General features: G+C 44.9%; 1 protein-coding gene across 1 annotated transcript in view; it reads left to right on the forward strand.

The window, feature by feature from the left end:
* Positions 1–1,639: 1,639 nt before the first annotated feature.
* Positions 1,640–23,133, forward strand: part of LOC311108145 (activating signal cointegrator 1 complex subunit 3-like) — a 139,297-nt gene continuing 117,803 nt past the window's right edge. The window contains exons 1-6 of the mRNA XM_084150774.1: positions 1,640–1,654; positions 2,265–2,409; positions 3,579–3,729; positions 6,019–6,212; positions 6,414–6,812; positions 18,951–19,068. Of these exons, the coding sequence (XP_084006900.1) occupies positions 2,320–2,409; positions 3,579–3,729; positions 6,019–6,212; positions 6,414–6,812; positions 18,951–19,068 (952 nt within the window). The 5' untranslated portion in view covers positions 1,640–1,654; positions 2,265–2,319. The remainder of the gene's footprint in view (positions 1,655–2,264; positions 2,410–3,578; positions 3,730–6,018; positions 6,213–6,413; positions 6,813–18,950; positions 19,069–23,133) is intronic.

Below are 23,133 nucleotides of genomic sequence, written 5' to 3' on the forward strand. Positions count from 1 at the left end.
GTGAAACAAACAAGAAATAAGACAAACAAACAAACAGTTTAACAGTCTTGCTTTCCGTCCCCTCTCGTTGTCCCAACCTGGGTTTGAACCAGGGACCCTCTGAACACATCAACAACTACCCCCCACAAAGCATTGTTACCTATCGCTCCATAAAAGCCGTGGTCCATGCAGAGCAAGGAAAACAACTTCTTCAAGGTCTCAGAGCGAGTGACATCACCGATTGAAACACTACTTGCGTGCACTGCTAACTAAATTAGGTTACACCAAAGATTATGGATATACTGACAAGATACTTGTCTCACCGCCCTAAAAATGGGAGTCGTTGTCCACAAAGCGGCACGGCTAGTAGGCCTAGTTCCCACCAGGGTTCAAACCAAGTATGGGGGGAATTTATGAGCAAAATTATGAGCAGTTTGGAATTGATCCCATTTTACTGTTTAAGTAGCCTACTGCTGGGCCATAATAGAGCTCGCCAGCTTGTCGTCCTAAAATCCGAAATGAGAACCTCTGGTTCCTTGGCCATTTCTATGGGGGAAATTAATGGGGAAAGAATGGGGTTTTGGGATAAATGCTGAAAATAAGGTCTAAAGGTAAAGACGTGCTCTGGTCCTTTGGGCTGGATGTGTCGATGTGTAGTTCGTACATGCATAATCTATGAGCAGAATTACTGTTTTACCTCAATTAGCCACGAAATCCCTAGTTTGAAAGCGACTGTTTTCTGGAAGCTTTGCGGCACCATTTTTCCTAAATTTACCCCCACATGGGCCTGCCCCCTAGCAATTTGAGTTTGAGCCAATGAGCTTCAGCCCTTCGCCATTTGAGTGACATCTAGCAAGTGGCACACACTGTAGATCGAGAGAGAGAGCAATGACGTGGTGCACATATCTGCACATTTGTGACATAGTACACAATTTTCAGGGACTACTTTTGGCTCGTGGGCATTACTTTCAGAACTACTGGCTAAAAAGTATACAAAAGTACAGGAGAATATCTTTAACACCTGCTTAGGTGATTGTATAGGTTTTGTTTTATGAGATTATATCAGGCAATTAACATTAACTTTATGAATTATGAAGCCTTTATGTGCTTTATGTAGTTGCTTAGATTACATAAATGCTTCAAAATTCACAAAAGTTACGTTAGCTGATGAAGATTTCTCATAGAACAAAACGTATAAGATCTCCTAAATCTGTGTTTACCACAGATATACTTTTGCTAGTTAGAACAAGGAAACTTTTCCTACAACCAGTCAGCAAGTCGGAAATGTCAGAGTTTCCTAGTTCAGACTAGCACCTGAACGCGGCATATGGCCAACCTTGGACCCACAGACCAGTGATCATCACTGATGAATAAACTCATAGCTAGAAAGCTGTAATACATTCTTATATTATTCCCCTACACCAGGGGTTCCCAAACTTTTCCACACAGGGACTCTTTTCATTCCCCCCCAAAATTGTTAGTTATCAATATCTTTGATGATATTGTAGGCAAAGATCATTGTCATAAATACCTGTAGTTCACTGATTTGGATGAATATGGATATTGTAGTCCTTTACATGTCTACAGGCCTACAAGTATCTATAAGTGTACTACAATACCCACTTCTCCATCTTGACATAAAATCTGACGTAAACGCTTCTGAAAGTGTAGAAACGTGAGTATAACATCCTTGCTGTCGTTACGAGTATATGTATAATTTATCCTTACGCCCTTTGTTCGTATTATTATGATGACATGTACCACGCTGTCCTGCATTTGTGGCAATTGTATCGGGAGACGTGGCATATTGAAGCAGTTAACGTTAGCTGCTAGCTAACGTAAATCTCTCTATTTGGTCTCCCTCCCACTGTGCTAAGCTAGCTAGTTAGCTCACCTTAACTATTCTATTCGTATCAACAAAATCACGTTGTTTACATTGAGATTACAGCATTTCTTTCAAACACTCGTTATGGCAAGAGGCTGTATTGTTAGCCACGACATGCATTGTCAGCTAACGTTAAGTTAGCTAACTAAGTGATGCTAGCCAGAATTAGCTAACGTTAGGTAACTGTCAGTGGAGTTGACAGGCTGACTGTCAGACCAAGCATTTAGCTACGTTACCTAAATTGGTTACCCAACACTTCAGTTGTGTGACAGCATCTATGTAACCTTATCTTCCAATTGAAAACAAATCAACTCTCTTTGTTGGTGGTGAGGGAAAATGTATTGTTTTGTTTACTCTGCCATTGATTTTATAGACTGTGAATATTTTGTACAACTTTCAGACCAGAAATAGACTGTGTGGTAGCATCTTATGGATCACAGAGTGGTGGGCAACCAATGTCTCCACCCCGGCTCACCGGCGCCCTGCGCTCCTTCTCTACTGTGAGCAAGCACGAAGACTTCACTGAAGAAGTCTATGATCTGAAGGTAAGGCAAACCCAAAGCAAGTTACATTATAGACCATATCTGACTAACCTTTGTGATGGGACACTATCTCGTTATCACAATATTATTTTAGCGCTAGTCGGCTGTACCACCACCAAAACGCCAGTATTTTTCCTTCAAAGCTGGTTTTCTGTCTTCTTTTTAAATAGGGAGTCAATTTGTTTTCATCACTTTTATGACCATGACTGATCAAAACTCGATTTCTCATTGCTCTCTCTTGAACCTCTGCAGAAGACATTTGGTGAGAAATATGTTTGGAACATCGAATCGCAATAAAATCACAGTTTCGATTCACAATACATATCATATTGCACCTAAGTATCGTGATATCGCATCCTTGAGGTCCCTAGCAATTCACAGCCATGCTTTATTATAAGAGGGAGGTGGAGCTGATTACACATGTATGTGAATTAAGCTAATTGAGGAGGATGCTTTGGGCTGTTGTGAACACAAAGGCTACTTGTAGTGCTTTTTCACTCAATTCCCTTCTTGATCTCTCTTTCTCCAGCTCTCTCCCGTTTACCATGATACCTCTCTTTTCCTGTTATCTTCTTTAATCCGCTCTCTACTCTCTCTCCCTTTTCAAAATATATTCTAATCTTTGCCTCTCCCTCTATTCCCCTAATTTCTCCTCTCATTCTGACTGGGGGCTTGTTAAGTTGTTGGTGTGTATTGCGATACTCTACTTAGGAGGAAATTGGGCCTGGTCCTCAGACCACCACCTCTGGCCCTGTTCTCCCAGAGCTAAATCCTCAACAGTGTGAAAACTGCTGCTTGAGGGACTAATGAGGGTCGCTGGGAGATTATCAGAGCTCCAGTAAAAATGCTTTAGTTTTAGAGGACACGGAAGTGCTGATTGTAATAAAGGCATGGTGTTAATACTGCTGCTGGCCCTCCTTGCACTGAACCCCCTGACCCGATGAGCACTAATACCCAATGCTAAAGTAAATTCTTATTTCAAAGTCGCTCGCTATGCAAGGAACTTAGCGATGTCTTTTAGTTATGAAAAGGGCTTAGAATTACCCTCTGCTGCATGTGATAGAGAGGGATATGGAGAGAGAGGTCACTGTGTGCATCCAATATCAGACTACATAGTTTCATGATAATTCTGTGTAACACTATGCCCTTGCTGTCTGTTTGTCTCATGTTAGACCAAGCGTCTAAAGAGGCAGGAGCTGTTCTCCAGAGAGGGCCTGACATGGCAGAAGATAGTCCAGTTCTTCACTCAGCATCTGGAGAAGGCAGAGCAGCAGGCTGCAGCACAGGAGCTGAAGAGCATCCTACAGGCTGCCAAACAGATAGGTAATCAACTCGCTGGCCTGGCTGGGATACACTTTCAGTCATACAGTACCATTCTAATGTTATGTTATCTGTGAGGGTGAATAGGCAGTGTTTTCCCTAGGACTTTTCCCAGCAGTGGTGGCAAAGACAGTTGTTGTTTTGTAGAATGACTGTGAGAAAGTCACTTCTGGTGACTTTTTAAAAGGACATTCTACTCCAAAATGATTAAATTATGTTGACACCATCTGAAATATAATTTTCCCTTTAAAAGCATTATAACCTTTAGACCAGCTTATGTAGCATGGCGGCTTTAAATAAACAGGCCGAAGCATGGGGTTGCCCATCCCATGGGGTGCTGCTGCTAAATTTATATAGGGGAAACACTGATAAGTGATAGGTAATCAACTCAATGGTCTGGCTAATATACATTCTAAACCAGGGGTGTCAAACTCATTTTGCCCCAGGGGCCGCATTTGGTCTTCACCAAGGTCCGGAGGGCCACACTTAAATGTATTATATTTCCTCACCGTCAAAATGTGCAATAGTCCTCTATAGTTTTTAGCCTCAAGACAAAGCACTGAGCCTCCCCTCCACTGTTGGGATTCAACCTCCTATGGAGAGCTTGCTCCACCAAAAGGAACCCCATACAAGGTGTCAGAGCTTCCGCCGTCACCGCGGCGACCGGATGTCCTGATGTGACTTATAATTAGATTAGATGCAAATCCCCCACAACTCCAGAAGTCGTACAGCGGTGCAACACAGGGCCCTCTCCTGCTGCTCTTATTACTATTCTGATCCTGCCTGTTGGGGGACGGGTGATCACACACACCCCTCCGTCCCCCTAATCCCACTGCATCCCTGATAGATACCACAGTGGCGTGCAGTGGAGAGTGGATGCCCTCCAGGCGGAGCGCCTCTGTAGTGTACAGGAGGAGACTGAGGCCCTGAAGGACACATGAGAAGGCATCTCTGAGGCTCTCTCAATGTCTTTCCTCGATTCCTCACGTCCCCTTTAATCACCTCCTCCTCCAAACGCATTAGAGGAAAAGATCCAAGGTTTCTCCCCTCTGACCTTCTCCTCCAACGTGTTTTGAGGAGGAGAGAGGACACAAGGAATCGAGGGAAGACAAATTGAGAACCAACCTGGGGTTCTAACAGCAGCTACATGTATGTGGAGGTTCAAGAGCTCAGGACAGCTAGTGGAGGCTGGCTGCCTGGGGGTGTCTCTCTGTCTAAAGGCTCATGTGTTCCAGGCCAGGGTCAGTGTCTCTGAAAGATCAATTATATAGTGTAGAGCTTGATGCATGTTCCTTAGCTGAGGTGTTTTAGTAGAGAATGCCAGGATGTTGTCAGCAAATAAGAGTACATTCTAACAATAGACACACAGTAGGTCCCTGAAAACATGTTGTACAGTCAGGATTTCTACTTTGAAATGCTGTCTAAGAGCTCACCAAGAGAAGCATTTTGGCCTACCTACCTCCTTGAAACCCTGTGATAAAAGCTGATTTTTATGAAAAAGCCTATTTTGTTCCATTTATTTGCTTTCTGATCGCCACTACTCTTTTTTTGTCCTCATCATTGAAAGGCCAGAGAGCCTTCAGTGATAATAAACACGTATTTGGGATATTTTCTAAATGTTCTTGACCATGTAATTTTGGTCCTTCTAATGTGCCCTTAGCCTGTCTGGCTAACTAGAGTGTAGAGAGTAAAGTAAAGCTCTAGAACACACTGAGAAGGAAGATGAAAAGCATCCATCGTGCCCTGACACACACAATGGAGAGTGAGATGCTTTTAGGCCATTTTAATTGGCTTAAATCCTTTTCATCCGTTTCCCTCTGCCTCTCTAAGTATCACCCTTTATCTGTCTCCCTCTCTTTTTCTCTCGCTCTCTTTTTCCCCTCTGTCTCCCTCTCTTCTCTTTTGGACAATTAGTCCTCATTCCCTTCATTAAACAGAGCTCTCACTGAGCTACGGAGGGAGGATACATGTCTTTTAGAAAGTGCTCTTATCCATCTTTCATTTCTCTGAGGAGCAGTGCTAGACAGTGCTATCCTTTTACTGCTTGGAACATACAGTTGAAACAGCAGTACAGCAAGAAATATCACATTGCTGTAGCCACTAGCCAGCTAGATATCACTAATGGTAATAGTAGTGGTTGTGGGTTTTCTGATAATCACAATGATCATCAGTGTCAGCATATGCCTCGGTTGAAGAGTGGGACTGGAGAAGCTGGGCTCATAATAAATGATGATGATGGTATTTAGCATCTAGCTAACTAATTATCTTGTTGTTTCTCCATGTCTCTGGCAGTGGGGACAGAGCATGGCCAGGACACCATTGAGAGTGCTGCTGTCTTCCTGTTTGAGACTTTCCACAACAAGGACCATGTGGGTCATGAGGAGACCAGGGCCATTAAGCAGATGTTCGGCCCATTCCCCTCCTCGGCAGCCGATGCCTCCTGTGCTGCTGTGTCCCGGGCCGTGGCCCCTCTGGGAGAGTCCCAGGTGGGGGGAGTCTAATTTTGTATTTGGGGACAACTGTAATACTATGACTATATATAGGCCTACTTAAAATAAAATATAAAAAAAGTTACTTTTTGGTTTATACATTTTCTTCCTAGTATTTTATTATTCTACCATCCAATTTTTCTTAGAATACATTTATTATGCTGTACTATTTATTTATTATTTATTGATGTTTTACAGGTGGAGGAGTTTGTTCGTTCCCAGAGCGCCTGTCGCACCCCTCAGCGCGGCTCGGCCTTCGGACGCAATATCACCTTCTCCTATGACTGCTACGCCCTGGACCCCCAGGAGGCCCTGCCCTGGGCCGGGGGCCCTGAGGATGAGACCCCTGGTGGAGGCCTGGACTTCCACAGCTTCCTCAACAACCACCAAGGCCGCAGGGGTAATGGGGGAGAGGTGGATGGAGGCAGGCTAAGCCCGGGAGGGGCTCAGAGCTCTGGGGATGGGACCATCCTGAGGGGGGAGGTGGAGAAGTACATGAACGGAGGCAACATGATTTCCTCCAGCCCTGAGGAACTGTGCACCTCCCTGTTTGAGATGCTGGCTTCCACCAAGAGTGACGACGAGCTGCAGAACGAGGTGAGCAGCACCCTCTCACACCACCTTTACCCTTTTCACACTATTGTGCCGAGCCAAACCTCACTGTTATTCCTTGACCTTAGCCAGCTGGCCTCTGGGGTTTAAACGCCGGGTCAGACCACATCCACTTTGGACCCCGTCTCCACTGCAGGTCAACCTTGGCCTTTAGCTTAGGGTGTTGTCTCATGCTATAGATGAGCTTGGAGAGATCTGGAGAGCTGACCTTAACCTTATAGGAGAGGAGGAGGATCTTACTGCTTCTCCAGGGAGGTCCCATCCCATAGGAAAGCTGCAGTATGCCTGACATACACATCAGGATAAAGGCTGCAGTATTGTATGCCACACAGAAGGAAGAATAAGTGAAACAGTGTTCAGGTTCAATGTTTAAGGTCTGAGATTCTGTATGGTTTTTAGAGGGTGGAAAGACCTTGGGTTTACTGTATGTTGAAAGGATTTCCGCAGTTACCAATGAATCAAGACTAGCTAGAAGAACTGGGCTAGAATTACTGGGCAACAACAGGCAATTAAGGCAGCACTTAGTATGTGCTGAGCCATGGTGTTATTGAGACATGTTGTTCACTTCTTCCACAAGACAAGAACACACTTACGAAGAGGGGGAGAGAGTGGGGGAGATGCCAGGTTGTGACGGAGGAGAGGAAGGAAAGATGGATTGATGAGGCTCTGGGCACTGCTCCCATCTCTCTTATACAGGTGCTTAATTTAGAGTTGTTCGCTCGCTCTCCCTCTCTCCCTTGCAGCCCACAAAAACACAAGGTCGCCACACACCTTAATTAATATAATTTATTAGTGGCTCTCTTCTGTTTGTTCTCCTCGACCCCCTCGGGTTAGAGTGCGCTCTGTAGGCCACATGCTCTGTAGGCCACATGCTCTGTAGGCCACATGCTCTGTAGGCCACATGCTCTGTAGGCCACATGCTCTGTAGGCCACATGCTCTGTAGGCCACATGCTCTGTAGGCCACATGCTCTGTAGGCCACATGCTCTGTAGGCCACATGCTGAAACCTCTGGCTTTCACTTATGAATTAGACAAACAGTGCCTCGTTCTGTCCTCTTGAGTGTCTCTCTCTCTCTCTCCTCTACCTTTACTTTTCTCCACAGCAGACAGTGTAGGTTTTTACTAATACCTGCTTCTACATTCTCTTCTGATGTTCTCCACGTAGTTGACATTTGGAAGCCAACTCTCCTACTGACATGTTTAGATGTGGAGTGCCCTTTGTGTGTGTGCACTCCACGCACCTCCCTGCGCGTGACTCTAAATTCAACAGCAAAGTTTAAAGGCTCTGTACTCTGTACCATTACATGTGACAGAGGAGAAACCCACCGCTTTTTATTACCTCTCATTTGTACCCCTGGAATGATGACATTTGCTGCAATAGCAGTGGCTTGAGAAAGAGAGGAGAAAGAAAGAATACAAAGTAATGTTTTTTCTAGCTTGATTTTAAAGGTATGTTTTTGGTGGTAGTGAAAAGAAGAGCTCTGCCTTCATTAAAGCACAGGGACATAGACTCTTGATGAGTTATATTAATTTTTTTGACTGCTGTAAGACATACTGTGTGCTGCTTATATGGCAGTCTCATTCAACATTTGTATTATAACCAGTGATCTATGTGGACACTGATAGTTTCCTGTCTTCCTGAAAGCTTGTTGTAGCCTATGCCATAGAGTTTTCTAGAACTCTCTATGGTTCACAGTCACAGTTCACCTAATGTCTCAGCCTCATCCAGGCTTAAAGGTAAAAAAAAAAGCCTTCAGGGTGGTTAGCTCTGTGAGCTCCTTCCTTCTGAGGGGAAGACTGTCTCTCACTCCCAGCGGACTCCTCTGTCCTACTCACCTTCCCTTCCAGGCTGAGAGGATCCAATGAACTTCAAGGACAGAATTCATGAGTGCCCATAAAAAAGATTCTCTCTGGGCAGCAGGTGAAAAACAGACCAACAATAACAACAAACAGTCCCAGGGTCATTCCACCTCAAAAAGCACAAGCACAAGGATTTCGACACCCACCATCTCAGATTGTTCTGAAATCGTTTCTGTGGGAAGAAACTGATAAGGTTAGCATTCCTGCAACATTATTTTGTTGAAATATAATTTGATCTTTGTGAAGATAAGCTAATTGATTGCACCCAAATTGGACCTTTGAAATGATAGGATTCATATAATATTCAGTAAATATAGTGCATAACATCTGATTTGGACCCCAACAAATTCTAACAATGAGTAAGACATGAGGATTCCAAAGAAATTGTAAAAAGCCACCCACAGACCCCACGCCAAACCCACCCTAACAATGAATATATAGTATCAGTTCTCTAGGTCTGACAAGTAGTATGGAGCTGTGGCTCTGTATATTGTTTCTTCATCCTACGTAATGTATTCTCAGTGAATTTGGTGATGGTTTATTTCCCCTGTTCAGAGAAATTTGTCATTGAAGTTGTTAGGTTTATGTCCCATCCTGCATCCTGATATTACCAGGTTCTGACCACTAGATGGTGCTGCTCCCCCCTCCCTCCCAATGTTAAAGGGATAGTTGACCCAAATTACAAAATAACAAATTGGTCTATGGAGAAGGTATGACAGCAATCCATGCTTTGGTTTTGTTGTCCACTGTTTCAAATGCTAACTTTGTGGCACAAATCCAATTCAATGGTACCTATATTAGCATTTTCACGCTTCATGTCCAAGTCATCCTAAAGTATCAAGAATTTGATTGTGTAACTCAATGTTACTTACTTATAGATGCTTTGGATATGAAGCGCGACAGTGCTGATATAAATCAAATCAAATTTTATTGGCCACATGCGCCGAATACAACAGGTGCAGACATTACAGTGAAATGCTTACTTACAGCCCTTAACCAACAGTGCATTTATTTTTTATTAAAAAGTAAAATAAAACAACAACTAGCGGGGGCACTGGCTAGTTGAGGTAGTTGAAGTAATATGTACATGTGGGTAGAGTTAAAGTGACTATGCATAAATAATTAACAGAGTAGCAGCAGCGTAAAAAGATGGGGTGGGGGGGCAGTGCAAATAGTCCGGGTAGCCATGATTAGCTGTTCAGGAGTCTTATGGCTTGGGGGTAGAAGCTGTTGAGAAGTCTTTTGGACCTAGACTTGGCACTCCAGTACCGCTTGCCGTGCGGTAGCAGAGAGAACAGTCTATGACTAGGGTGGCTGGAGTCTTTGACAATTTTGAGGGCCTTCCTCTGACACCGCCTGGTATAGAGGTCCTGGATGGCAGGAAGCTTGGCCCCAGTGATGTACTGGGCCGTACGCACTACCCTCTGTAGTGCCTTGCGGTCGGAGGCCGAGCAGTTGACATACCAGGCGGTGATGCAACCAGTCAGGATGCTCTCGATGGTGCAGCTGTATAATTTTTTGAGGATCTGAGGACCCATGCCAAATCTTTTCAGTCTCCTGAGGGGGAATAGGCTTTGTCGTGCCCTCTTCACGACTGTCTTTGTGTGTTTGGACCATTATAGTTCGTTGGTGATGTGGACACCAAGGAACTTGATGCTCTCAACCTGTTCCACTACAGCCCCGTCGATGAGAATGGGGGCATGCTCAGTCCTCTTTTTTTTCCTGTAGTCCACAATCATCTCCTTTGTCTTGGTCACGTTGAGGGAGAGGTTGTTATCCTGGCACCACACGGCCAGGTCTCTGACCACCTCCCTATAGGCTGTCTCATCGTTGTCGGTGATCAGGCCTACCACTGTTGTGTCGTCAGCAAACTTAATGATGGTGTTGGAGTCGTTCCTCGCCATGCAGTCATGGGTGAACAGGGAGTACAGGAGGGGACTGAGCACGCACCCCTGAGGGGCCCCCGTGTTGAGGATCAGTGTGGCAGATGTGTTGTTACCTACCCTTACCACCTGGGGGCGGCCTGTCAGGAAGTCCAGGATCCAGTTGCAGAGGGAGGTGTTTAGTCCCAGGATCCTTAGCTTAGTGATGAGCTTTGAGGGCACTATGGTGTTGAATGCTGAACTGTAGTCAATGAATAGCATTCTCACGTAGGTGTTCCTCTTGTCCAGGTGGGAAAGGGCAGTGTGGAGTGCAATAGAGATTGCATCATCTGTTGGGGCGGTATGCAAATTGGAGTGGGTCTAGGGTTTCTGGGATAATGCTGTTGATGTGAGCCATGACCAGCCTTTCAAAGCACTTCATGGCTACAGACGTCAGTGCTACGGGTCGGTAGTCATTTAGGCAGGTTATCTTAGTGTCCTTGGGCACGGGGACTATGGTGGTCTGCTTGAAACATGTTGGAATTACAGACTCAGTCAGGGACCTGCTTAAAAGTCTTACTCACATCGGCTACGGAGACCGTGATCACATAGTCATCCGGAACAGCTGGTGCTCTCATGCATGCTTCAGTGTTGCTTGCCTCGAAGCGAGCATAGAAGTGGTTTAGCTCGTCTGGTAGGCTTGTGTCACTGGGAAGCTTGCGGTTGTGCTTCCCTTTGTAGTCTGTAATAGTTTTCAAGCCCTGCCACATCCGACGAGCGTCAGAGCCGGTGTAGTACGATTCAATCTTAGTCCTGTATTGACTCTTTGCCTGTTTGATGGTTCGTTGGAGGGCATAGCGGGATTTCTTATAAGCGCCCGGGTTAGAGTCCCGCTCCTTGAAAGCGGCAGCTCTACCCTTTAGCTCAGTGTGGATGTTTCCTGTAATCCATGGCTTCCTTTTGGGGTATGTACGTACGGTCACTGTGGGGACGACATCATCAATGCTCTTATTGATGAAGCCAGTGACTGATGTGGTGTACTCCTCAATGCTATCTAAAGAATCCCGGAACATGTTCCAGTCTGTGCTAGCAAAACAGTCCTGTAGCTTAGCATCTGCGTCATCTGACCACTTTTTTATTAACCGAGTCACTGGTGCTTCCTGCTATAGTTTTTGCTTATAAGCAGGAATCAGGAGGATAGAGTTATGGTCAGATTTGCCAAATGGAGGGCGAGGGAGAGCTTTGTTTTTGTCTCTGTGTGTGGAGTAAAGGTGGTCTAGATTTTTTTTTTTCCTCTGGTTGCATATTTAACATGCTGGTAGAAATTAGGTAGAAAAACGGATTTAAGTTTCCCTGCATTAATGTCCCCGGCCACTAGGAGCGCTGCCTCTGGATGAGCGTTTTCCTGTTGACTTATGGCCTTATACAGCTCATTCAGTGCAATCTTAATGCCAGCATTGGTTTGTGGTGGTAAATAGACAGCTATGAAAAATATAGATGAAAACTCTCTTGGTAAATAGTGTGGTCTACAGCTTATCATAAGATACTCTACCTCAGGCGAGCAAAACCTTGAGACTTCCTTAGTATTTGATTATGTGCACCAGCTGTTGTTTACAAATATACACAGACCGCCACCCCTTGTCTTACCGGAGTCAGCCGTTCTATCCTGCCGATGTAGCGTATAGCCCGCTAGCTGTATGTTATCCATGTCGTCGTTCAGCCACGACTCGGTGAAACATAAGATATTACAGTTTTTAATGTCCTGTTGGTAGGATAACCGTAATCTTAGGTCATCCAATTTATTTTCCAATGATTGAAGATTGGTTAATAGGATTGATATGAGTGGCAGTTTACTCGCTCGCCGTCGGATCCTTACAAGGCACCCTAACCTACGTCCACGATATCTCAGTCTCTTCCTCATGCGAATGACAGGGATTTGGGCCTTGTCGGGTGTCTGTAGGATATCCTTCGCGGGCCGCCTCGTTGAAGAAAAATTATTAGTCCAATACGAGGTGAGTAATCACTGTCCTGATATCCAGAAGCTCTTTTTGGTTATAAGAGACGATGGCAGAAACATTATGTACAAAATAAATTACAAATAACGCGGAAAAAGCGGTCTGTGTATATTTGTAAACAACAGCTGGTGCACAAAATCAAATACTAAGGAAGTCTCGAGGTTTTGCTCGCCTGAGGTAGAGTATCTTATGATAAGCTGTAGACCACACTATTTACCAAGAGAGTTTTCATCTATATTTTTCATAGCTGTCTATTTACCACCACAAACCAATGCTGGCATTAAGATTGCACTGAATGAGTTGTACAAGGCCATAAATCAACAGGAAAACGCTCATCCAGATGCAGCGCTCCTAGTGGCCGGGGACTTTAATGCAGGGAAACTTAAATCCGTTCTACCTAATTTCTACCAGCATGTTAAATGTGCAACCAGAGGAAAAAAAACTCTAGACCACCTTTACTCCACACACAGAGACGCATACAAAGCTCTCCCTCGCCCTCCATTTGGCAAATCTGACCATAACTCTATCCTCCTGATTCCTGCTTATAAGCAAAAACTAAAGCAGGAAGCACCAGTGACTCGGTTAATAAAAAAGTGGTCAGATGACGCAGATGCTAAGCTACAGGACTGTTTTGCTAGCACAGACTTGAACATGTTCCGGGATTCTTCAGACAGCATTGAGGAGTACACCACATCAGTCACTGGCTTCATCAATAAGTGCATCGATGATGTCGTCCCCACAGTGACTGTACGTACATACCCCAACCAGAAGCCATGGATTACAGGAAACATCCGCACTGAGCTAAAGGGTAGAGCTGCCGCTTTCAAGGAACGGGACTCTAACCCGGACGCTTATAAGAAATCCCGCTATGCCCTCCGACGAACCATCAAACAGGCAAAGAGTCAATACAGGACTAAGATTGAATCGTACTACACTGGCTCTGACGCTTGTCGGATGTGGCAGGGCTTGAAAACTATTACAGACTACAAAGGGAAGCACAGCCGCGAGCTGCCCAGTGACACAAGCCTACCAGACGAGCTAAACCACTTCTATGCTCGCTTCGAAGCAAGCAACACTGAAGCATGCATGAGAGCACCAGCTGTTCCGGATGACTATGTGATCACGCTCTCCGTAGCTGATGTGAGTAAGACTTTTAAGCAGGTCAACATTCACAAGACCGCAGGGCCAGACGGATTACCAGGACGTGTACTCCGAGCATGTGCTGACCAACTGGCAAGTGTCTTCACTGACATTTTCAACATGTCCCTGACTGAGTCTGTAATACCAACATGTTTCAAGCAGACCACCATAGTCCCCGTGCCCAAGGACTCTTAAGATTACCTGCCTAAATGACTACCGACCCGTAGCACTGACGTCTGTAGCCATGAAGTGCTTTGAAAGGCTGGTCATGGCTCACATCAACAGCATTATCCCAGAAACCCTAGACCCACTCCAATTTGCATACCGCCCCAACAGATCCACAGATGATGCAATCTCTATTGCACTCCACACTGCCCTTTCCCACCTGGACAAGAGGAACACCTACGTGAGAATGCTATTCATTGACTACAGCTCAGCATTCAACACCATAGTGCCCTCTAAGCTCATCACTAAGCTAAGGATCCTGGGACTTAACACCTCCCTCTGCAACTGGATCCTGGACTTCCTGATGGGCCGCCCCCAGGTGGTAAGGGTAGGTAACAACACATCTGACACACTGATCCTCAACACGGGGGCCCCTCAGGGGTGCGTGCTCAGTCCCCTCCTGTACTCTCTGTTCACTCATGACTGCATGGCCAGGCACGACTCCAACACCATCATTAAGTTTTCCGGCGACACAACAGTGGTAGGCCTGATCACAGACAACGATGAGACAGCCTATAGGGAGGAGGTCAGAGACCTGGCCGTGTGGTGCCAGGACAACAACCTCTCCCTCAACGTGACCAAGACAAAGGAGATGATTGTGGACTACAGGAAAAAAAAGAGGACTGAACACGCCCCCATTCTCATCGACGGGGCTGTAGTGGAACAGGTTGAGAGCTTCAAGTTCCTTGGTGTCCACATCACCAACGAACTATCATGGTCCAAACACACCAAGACAGTCGTGAAGAGGGCACGACAAAGCCTATTCCCCCTCAGGAGACTGAAAAGATTTGGCATGGGTCCTCAGATCCTCAAAAAATTCTACAGCTGCACCATCGAGAGCATCCTGACTGGTTGCATCACCGCCTGGTATGGCAACTGCTTGGCCTCCGACCGCAAGGCACTACAGAGGGTAGTGCGTACGGCCCAGTACATCACTGGGGCCAAGCTTCCTGCCATCCAGGACCTCTATACCAGGCGGTGTCAGAGGAAGACCCTCAAAATTGTCAAAGACTCCAGCCACCCTAGTCATAGACTGTTCTCTCTGCTACCGCACGGCAAGCGGTACCGGAGTGCCAAGTCTAGGTCCAAAAGACTTCTCAACAGCTTCTACCCCCAAGCCATAAGACTCCTGAACAGCTAATCATGGCTACCCGGACTATTTGCACTGCCCCCCCACCCCATCCTTTTTACGCTGCTGCTACTCTGTTAATTATTTATGCATAGTCACTTTAACTCTACCCACATGTACATATTACTTCAACTACCTCAACTAGCCGGTGCCCCCGCACATTGACTCTGCACCGGTACCCCCCTGTATATATAGCCTCCCTACTGTTATTTTATTTTACTTCTGCTCTTTTTTTCTCAACACTTTTTTTGTTGTTTTATTTTTAAAATAAATGCACTGTTGGTTAAGGGCTGTAAGTAAGCATTTCACTGTAATGTCTGCACATGTTGTATTCGGCGCATGTGACCAATAAAATTGGATTTGATTTGAAAAACACACATAATAGTACAATTGGTTAGAGGGCTGTAAAATGGCAGCCATCTTCTCCGGCACAATTCTAATCAGGTACCGCCATTCTAATATAGGTACCATTGACTTGCGTTTTACATTTACATTTTAGTCATTTAGCAGACGCTCTTATCCAGAGCGACTTACAGTTAGTGAGTGCATACATTATTTTTTATATTTTTCATACTGGCTCCCCGTGGGAATCGAACCCACAACCATGGCGTTTGCAATGCTTGCAAACACCGTTGCAAACGCCATGCTCTACCAACTGAGCTACATCCCTGCTGGCCATTCCTTTCCCTACCCTGGACGACGCTGTGCCAATTGTGCGCCGCCCCATGGGTCTCCCGGTCGCGGCCGGCTACGACAGAGCCTGGATTCGAACCAGGATCTCTAGTGGCACAGCTAGCACTGCGATGCAGTGCCTTAGACCACTGCGCCACTCGGGAGCCGTTGGATTTGTTTCACAAATGCTAAAAAGTTAGCATTTGAAACAGTGGCCAGGTTAACAAAACCAAATCATGGGTTGCTGTCATACCTTGTCCATAAACTGCTTACAGGGTAAGGAAACCAATATGTAATTTGAGTGAACTTTCCCTTTAACATTGAGGGGAAGGGGGGTTCTTTAAAAAAATCACTTAATAGCAGTAACAGCATCTAGTGGTCAGAACCTAGTAATATCAGGATGTAGGATAGGACATAAACCTAACAACTTCAATGACTAATTTCTCTGAACAGAAAACTGATACTACACTGAACAAAAATAAATGCAAGATTTTACTAAGTCACAGTTCATATAAGGAAATCAGTCAATTAAAATACATTAATTAGGCCCTAATCTATGGATTTCACATGACTGGGAATACAGATATGCATTAAAAAAAAAAAAAAAAGGTAGTGGTGTGAATCAGAAAACCAGTCCGTATCTGGTGTGGCCACCATTTGCCTCATGCCGCGCGGCACATCAGGTTGTTGCTTGTGTCCTTTGAATGTTGTACCACTCCTCTTCAATGGCTGTGCGAAGTTGCTGGATGTTGGCGGGAACTGGAACACGTCGATCCAGAGCATTCATGCTCAATGGGTTACATGTATGGTGAGTATGCAGGCCATGGAAGAACTAGGACATTTTCATCTTCCACGAATTGTGTACAGATCCTTGCGACATGGGGCTGTGCATTATCATGCTTAAACATGAGGTGATGGCGATGGATGAATGGACCTCAGAATCTCGTCACGGTATCTCAGTGCATTCAAATTGCCGTTGATAAAATGCAATTGTGTTCATTGTCTGTAGCTTATGCCTACCCATACCATAACCCCACTGCCACCATGGGGCACTCTGTTGACATCAGCAAACCTGGATCAATGTGTATATTCATTGTTTGGGTGTGTTTGGCGTGGGGGGTCCGTGAGTGGCTTTTGACCATTTCTTTGGATTCCTCCAAATTGGGTGTTAAGGATATGAATATTTTATAGATTAAATGGACAATTTGGGTGCAATCAGTCAGCTTAATTTATCAGAGATCAAATTATATTTAAACCAAAATTATCTTTTTCTAGCTACAGAAATGATTTCAGAACAATCTGAGATTGTGGGTGTCATTGCTTGCTGAAATGACATGGAATGACCCTCCAGTCACTGAGAGGGAAAGGATTTTGGAGGCAGAAAATTAAACCAAGTCCCAGCACACAGAGAAACAAAGACAACCCTTCACAAAGGGGGGCAGCTGACCTGTCTCCTGACATCATCAAAGTGCGTCTGGCTCCCCTAGCGCGGTGGCTAACGAAGTCCCCAGAGAGGATGTGGAAAAGCAAAAGAGTAAATTCTCTCTTTCCAACAGATTATCCATCCATCCATTTATCCATCTGCAGACTGAAAAGCATGAATTGAATAATCTGTTTTGTATTGTATTTTAGCTTTATTATTTATTATAAAAAATAATGCAGGATAACAAATTCTGAATGGTCAAGAATGCTCGTATCTTCTAATGTCAGTTACGATGTTGGTTTTGATGTTGTCTCATTGAGTGCAGTTACATACACATAAACGATTTCCCTAATAATCCTGTTTACATGGACACATCTGAAATCAGGCTATCTGATGGGACTTAAATAAAAGCTGAAAATTGCCAATCAAAATAAACATTATACCACAGCGACCATGTTATTTTTGTGAAGCCTGATTGATTCTGAGTTCGGACATATAATGTATGTATGTGAAATCTATTTCTAAGATGCATAGATACTTTCAGTTTTTACGAACTCACTTCACTCGCGCATATGAAGTAGGCTTGCGTTACCGGTGCTGGCACATGGACAGATGAAATACACTGCTGGAACGCCGATTAAGCTGTTCACATGTCCTAATAATTCTAAAGATTGCTTAGAAAAGCAGATGTTTTGTTCTGCGTATGCGTACTTAGATTTTGACCTTACGTCAGAGTAAAATGTTTACATGACTATTGCCATACTCTGCCTACTGACATAATCAGTTTAATATCGAATTACACTGAGTGGACAAAACATTAGGAACACCTTAATATTGAGTTGCATCCCCTTTTGCCCTCAAAACAGCGTCAATTTGTCAGGGCATGGACTCTACAAAGGGTTGAATGCGTTCCACAGGGATGTTGGCCCATGTTGACTCCAATGCTTCCCACAGTTGTGTCAAGTTGGCTGGATGTCCTTTGGGTGGTGGACCATTCTTGATACACAGGGGAAACTTGAGTGTGAAAAACCCAGCAGCGTTGTAGTTCTTGACATACTCAAACCGGTGCGCCTGGCATCTACTACCATACCCTGTTCAAAGGCACTTCAATCTTTTGTCTTGCCCGTCTCAAGGCTTAAAAATCTTTCTTTAACCTGTCTCCTCCCCTTCATCTACACTGATTTGAAGTGGATTTAACATGTGACATCAATAAGGGATCATAGCTATCACCTGGATTCAATGGGTCAGTCTATATAATGGAAAGAGCAGGTGTCCCTAATGTTTTGTACACAGTGTATTAGTGTGCATGTAAACTTAATCATTGTGTCTGATGCACACTGCATTTCCACCCCCTATGGTTAATACTGTATGTTTCTCTCCTGTGCTAGCCAGCTCCTAGCTCAGTGATCGCTCCCCTCCCAGTCAGGTTTACTGTTGTTTTCTGTCCCCAGCCAGCTAAGTGCCAGGTGGCTGTGTTTGGCGGGCTAAGCGGCAGAGCATTATTCTGTCCCAGGCCCAGACTTACTTTGGGCATGGTAATTACCAGGTGCTCATTCTTGGCATTGCAAGCGTGTATTTGGAGGGGAGGATGGAGGTTGAACCATAGGATGTGTTTGTTTACTACTTTAGGATTTTTGGCTCAAGCACACCAGCTGTTGTCTCCCACTCTCTCTCTCATCTCTCTCTCTCTCCGTCTCCCCCTTCTCTCTCTCTATGTTCTCTCTCTCTCTATGTTCTCTCTCTCTTCTCTCTCTATGTTCTCTCTCTCTGCTCTCTCTCTCTCTCTCTCTCCTCCAGCTGTTTGAGCTGCTGGGCCCAGAGGGATTTGAGATGATCTCTGTTCTCCTCCAGAGAAGGTCTTCCATCGTGGACTCTCTCATCTCCATCCCTGCAGACAGGATCAACTACCCACCAGGTGAGTCAGACCCCGCCCCTTGCACCGGAGGCATCCAGGTAATCGCAATAGAAACCAGAGATCCACCACACTCTCGGAGAGCAGTGGGGTAGAGCGTTGTTGATTAATTAAACTGCAGATAATTGGTTTGAAATTCAAAGTCTACATACCTAGCCAAATATTGGCATTAATTGCCTAGACTAATGCCTAGACCAACTGACTCCAACATTCATCATTGAAAAAAATGAAATGATAAAAATATTTAAATATTTTGCCTGTCACTACCCTTCATTTGGAGGACCACTTTTAATATTATGCCTTTTTTTATTTTATTTTATATATATATATACTTATTTACCCCCAACCTTCATCATTGTCAGAGTGTTCTCAAGGGAGGGAGAGGGTGTGATCTGAATTGTAGGAGGAGGAGAGGGTGATGTATGATAGACTCACTAAGGTCGACTCTTCGCTGTGCATTTATCAGCGGGGTCATGACCTTTAACACCTGGTCCATGTTTGGATGTTAATCCCTACCACACAAACAGCACAGTCCAGCTCCAACAACCCTTAAAGATCTATCTGAGGGTTTGATGTACAAATCAATATTAGACTCTGTGAATCTTTGATCGTATCCCGTCCAGTACAGAGAGGTACAGTATGAAATGCACAGTGTCTCTTTGTCATTGGGTGAAGGTTGGTAAAGCTATAGCCTACTAAGGCATACAATTACAAATACTTCCCTACCGCTATTCAAGATGGGTAATATGTTACTTTTATTTACATTTCATGTAACTGTGAAAAGGCTATTCACCATCCTCTCTACCCAAAGCTTCAACATTCCACCTTAGGTTCTTTTCCTTTCTATACCTTTTTTTCTCCCTCCCTCCCTCCACCGTAACCTCATCGTTCTCTCATTTCTTTGTTCCCATCACCTACCCCATCAGGTCTGTATCAGGTCTGTTTTGGAGCTGGGTATTGCTCTCGTTTTCTGCATGATTGTCAAACGGCTCAATACGCTGAAAGGCCATTACCTAAAGATATCCCATTAAGCTTAGCTCAATCCTTCATTATTTCTCTAGGTTTTGAGTGAGGAGGATGGGGGTTTGGGTGAGGAGGATGGGAGGTTGGGGAGGAGGATGGGAGGTTGGGTGAGGAGAATGGGGGTTTGGGTGAGGAGAATGGGGGTTTGGGTGAGGAGAATGGGGGTTTGGGTGAGGAGAATGGGGGTTTGGATGGGAGGTTGGGAAGGAGGATGGGAGGTTGGGGAGGAGGATGGGTGGTTGGGGAGGAGGATGGGGGTGTGGGTGAGGAGGATGGGGGTTTGGGGGAGGAGGTTGGGGAGGAGGATGGGAGGTTGGGGGAAGTATTGCACCATGATCCATTTAAGTCCAAGGTAGTCATCATCTCCAGCACTAAACCAGTCCCTCTCTTTTAGCCCCTCTTGCCTTCTACTTCTTCTCACAAATCAGAGAAAATTTAGCAAAGTAGGTTTTCACTCTATAGACAAATATCTGGCTCATGCCTTGTATAGTGTTATTGTCCCCATGATGAAATCTGGAAGGGGACTGTGGCTCTGTCTCCATCCTTTAGTACGTTCGTACATTCGTCACACGCAATATCTCAGACAGCACTAGCTCAATTTTGACGAAACTTTGGTGAATGATGTGTCTTGCCATAGAGATCATGTACAAATTACACTGATTGGCTCAAAGGGGGTGCTATAGTAATCAACTAAAATTCAGAAATTACACTGATTGGCCAATGGGGGGAGGTGGGTACTATAGTAATAAACTGAAATTCCAAACTTTGAACAAGCATACAATGAGCGAAGAAAGTATTTGATCCCCTGCTGATTTTGTACGTTTGCCCACTGACAAAGAAATGATCAGTCTATAATTTTAATGGTAGGTTTATTTGAACAGTGAGAGACCGAATAACAACAAAAAAATCCAGAAAAACGCATATCAAAAATGTTATAAATTGATTTGCATTTTAATGAGGGAAATAAGTATTTGACCCCCTCTCAATCAGAAAGATTTCTGGCTCCCAGGTGTCTTTTATACAGGTAACGATCTGAGATTAGGAGCACACTCTTAAAGGGAGTGCTCCTAATCTCAGCTTGTTACCTGTATAAAAGACACCTGTCAACAGAAGCAATCGATCAATCAGATTCCAAACTCTCCACAATGGCCAAGACCAAAGAGCTCTCCAAGGATGTCAGGGACAAGATTGTAGACCTACACAAGGCTGGAATTGGCTACAAAACCATCGCCAAGCAGCTTGGTGAGAAGGTGACAACAGTTGATGCGATTATTCGCAAATGGAAGAAACACAAAAGAACTGTCAATCTCCCTCGGCCTGGGGCTCCATGCAAGATCTCACCTCGTGGAGTTGCAATGATCATGAGAACTGTGAGGAATCAGCCCAGAACTACACGGGAGGATCTTGTCAATGATCTCAAGGCAGCTGGGACCATAGTCACCAAGAAAATAATTGGTAACACACTAAGCCGTGAAGGACTGAAATCCTGCAGCGCCCGCAAGGTCCCCCTGCTCAAGAAAGCACATATACAGGGCCGTCTGAAGTTTGCCAATGAACATCTGAATGACCAAAATCGAGCTCTTTGGCATCAACTCAACTCGCCGTGTTTGGAGGAGGAGGAATGCTGCCTATGACCCCAAGAACACCATCCCCACCGTCAAACATGGAGGTGGAAACATTATACTTTGGGGGTGTTTTTCTGCTAAGGGGACAGGACAACTTCACCGCATCAAAGGGACGATGGACGGGGCCATGTACCGTCAAATCTTGGGTGAGAACCTCCTTCCCTCAGCCAGGGCATTGGAAATGGGTCGTGGATGGGTATTCCAGCATGGCAATGACCCAAAACACACGGCCAAGGCAACAAAGGAGTGGCTCAAGAAGAAGCACATTAAGGTCCTGGAGTGGCCTAGCCAGTGTCCAGACCTTAATCCCATAGAAAATCTGTGGAGGGAGCTGAAGGTTTGAGTTGCCAAACGTCAGCCTCGAAACCCTAATGACTTGGAGAAGATCTGCAAAGAGGAGTGGAACAAAATCCCTCCTGAGATGTGTGCAAACCTGGTGGCCAACTACAAGAAACGTCTGACCTCTGTGATTGCCAACAAGGTGATTGCCAAGTCATGTTTTGCAGAGGGGTCAAATACTTATTTCCCTCATTAAAATGCAAATCAATTGAAAACATTTTTGACATGCGTTTACCTGGATATTTTTGTTATTCTGTCTCTCACTGTTCAAATAAACCTACCATTAAAATTCTAGACTGATCATGTCTTTGTCAGTGGGCAAACGTACAAAATCAGCAGGGGATCAAATACATTTTTCCCTCACTGTATCTCCTGTCCCGTTTGAGCTATTGTCAGGGAATTTGGTTCTTATATGCAGCCCCTCATGAGGAACAAGTTTCTTATAAGGACCTATAAGCCCCGCCCATTAGTTTTCCTGCTAATTAGACATGTTGGAGTGCTACATAATTTGTGGGGGACAACATGTTTACTGTAGACTTGTTATTATGTTAACTGAGGGGTGGCATTGTCCCTTATCCTGGTCCTAGATCTGTTTGTGCTGTCTTGCCAACTCCTATGGTCAGTGTCCAGCACACAGATCTGGGACCAGGCTAGTAGTCACTGTAGTCAGGTTGGGAATACACTGACTTGGTTGATGCTGAAGTGGTCTCCTCCCCTGTGCTAGGATATGTGTCCTGCTGTAACGTAGCTATGCTGATCTGCTCCTACCTCTGAATATACAGTAGCCTATGTAGTTCAGTGAAGTATCCTCTCTACATTATACAGCCCTCTATTGCTGTCCCTCTGTAGCTTGGAGCTGACTGGCTCATATTAAGGCTGTTGCCCTTGTAGTTCACTGTTTTCCAGGCTTAGCCTACAGTACACTGACTGGTTTATATTGAAGTTGCTTCCCCCATGGCCTGTAGCTGAATTCAGTCAGTGATTTCAGTCTGTATTTCCCCACAGCATGGCACTGATTCTACTGGATGTCACTGAAGCTGTTCCCTGTGTAGCACAGTGAACCCAGTGCCTGACTGTGTTT

Source organism: Coregonus lavaretus (genome assembly GCF_964263955.1).
Source record: "Coregonus lavaretus genome assembly, chromosome: 3".
Lineage (NCBI taxonomy): Eukaryota > Metazoa > Chordata > Actinopteri > Salmoniformes > Salmonidae > Coregonus > Coregonus lavaretus.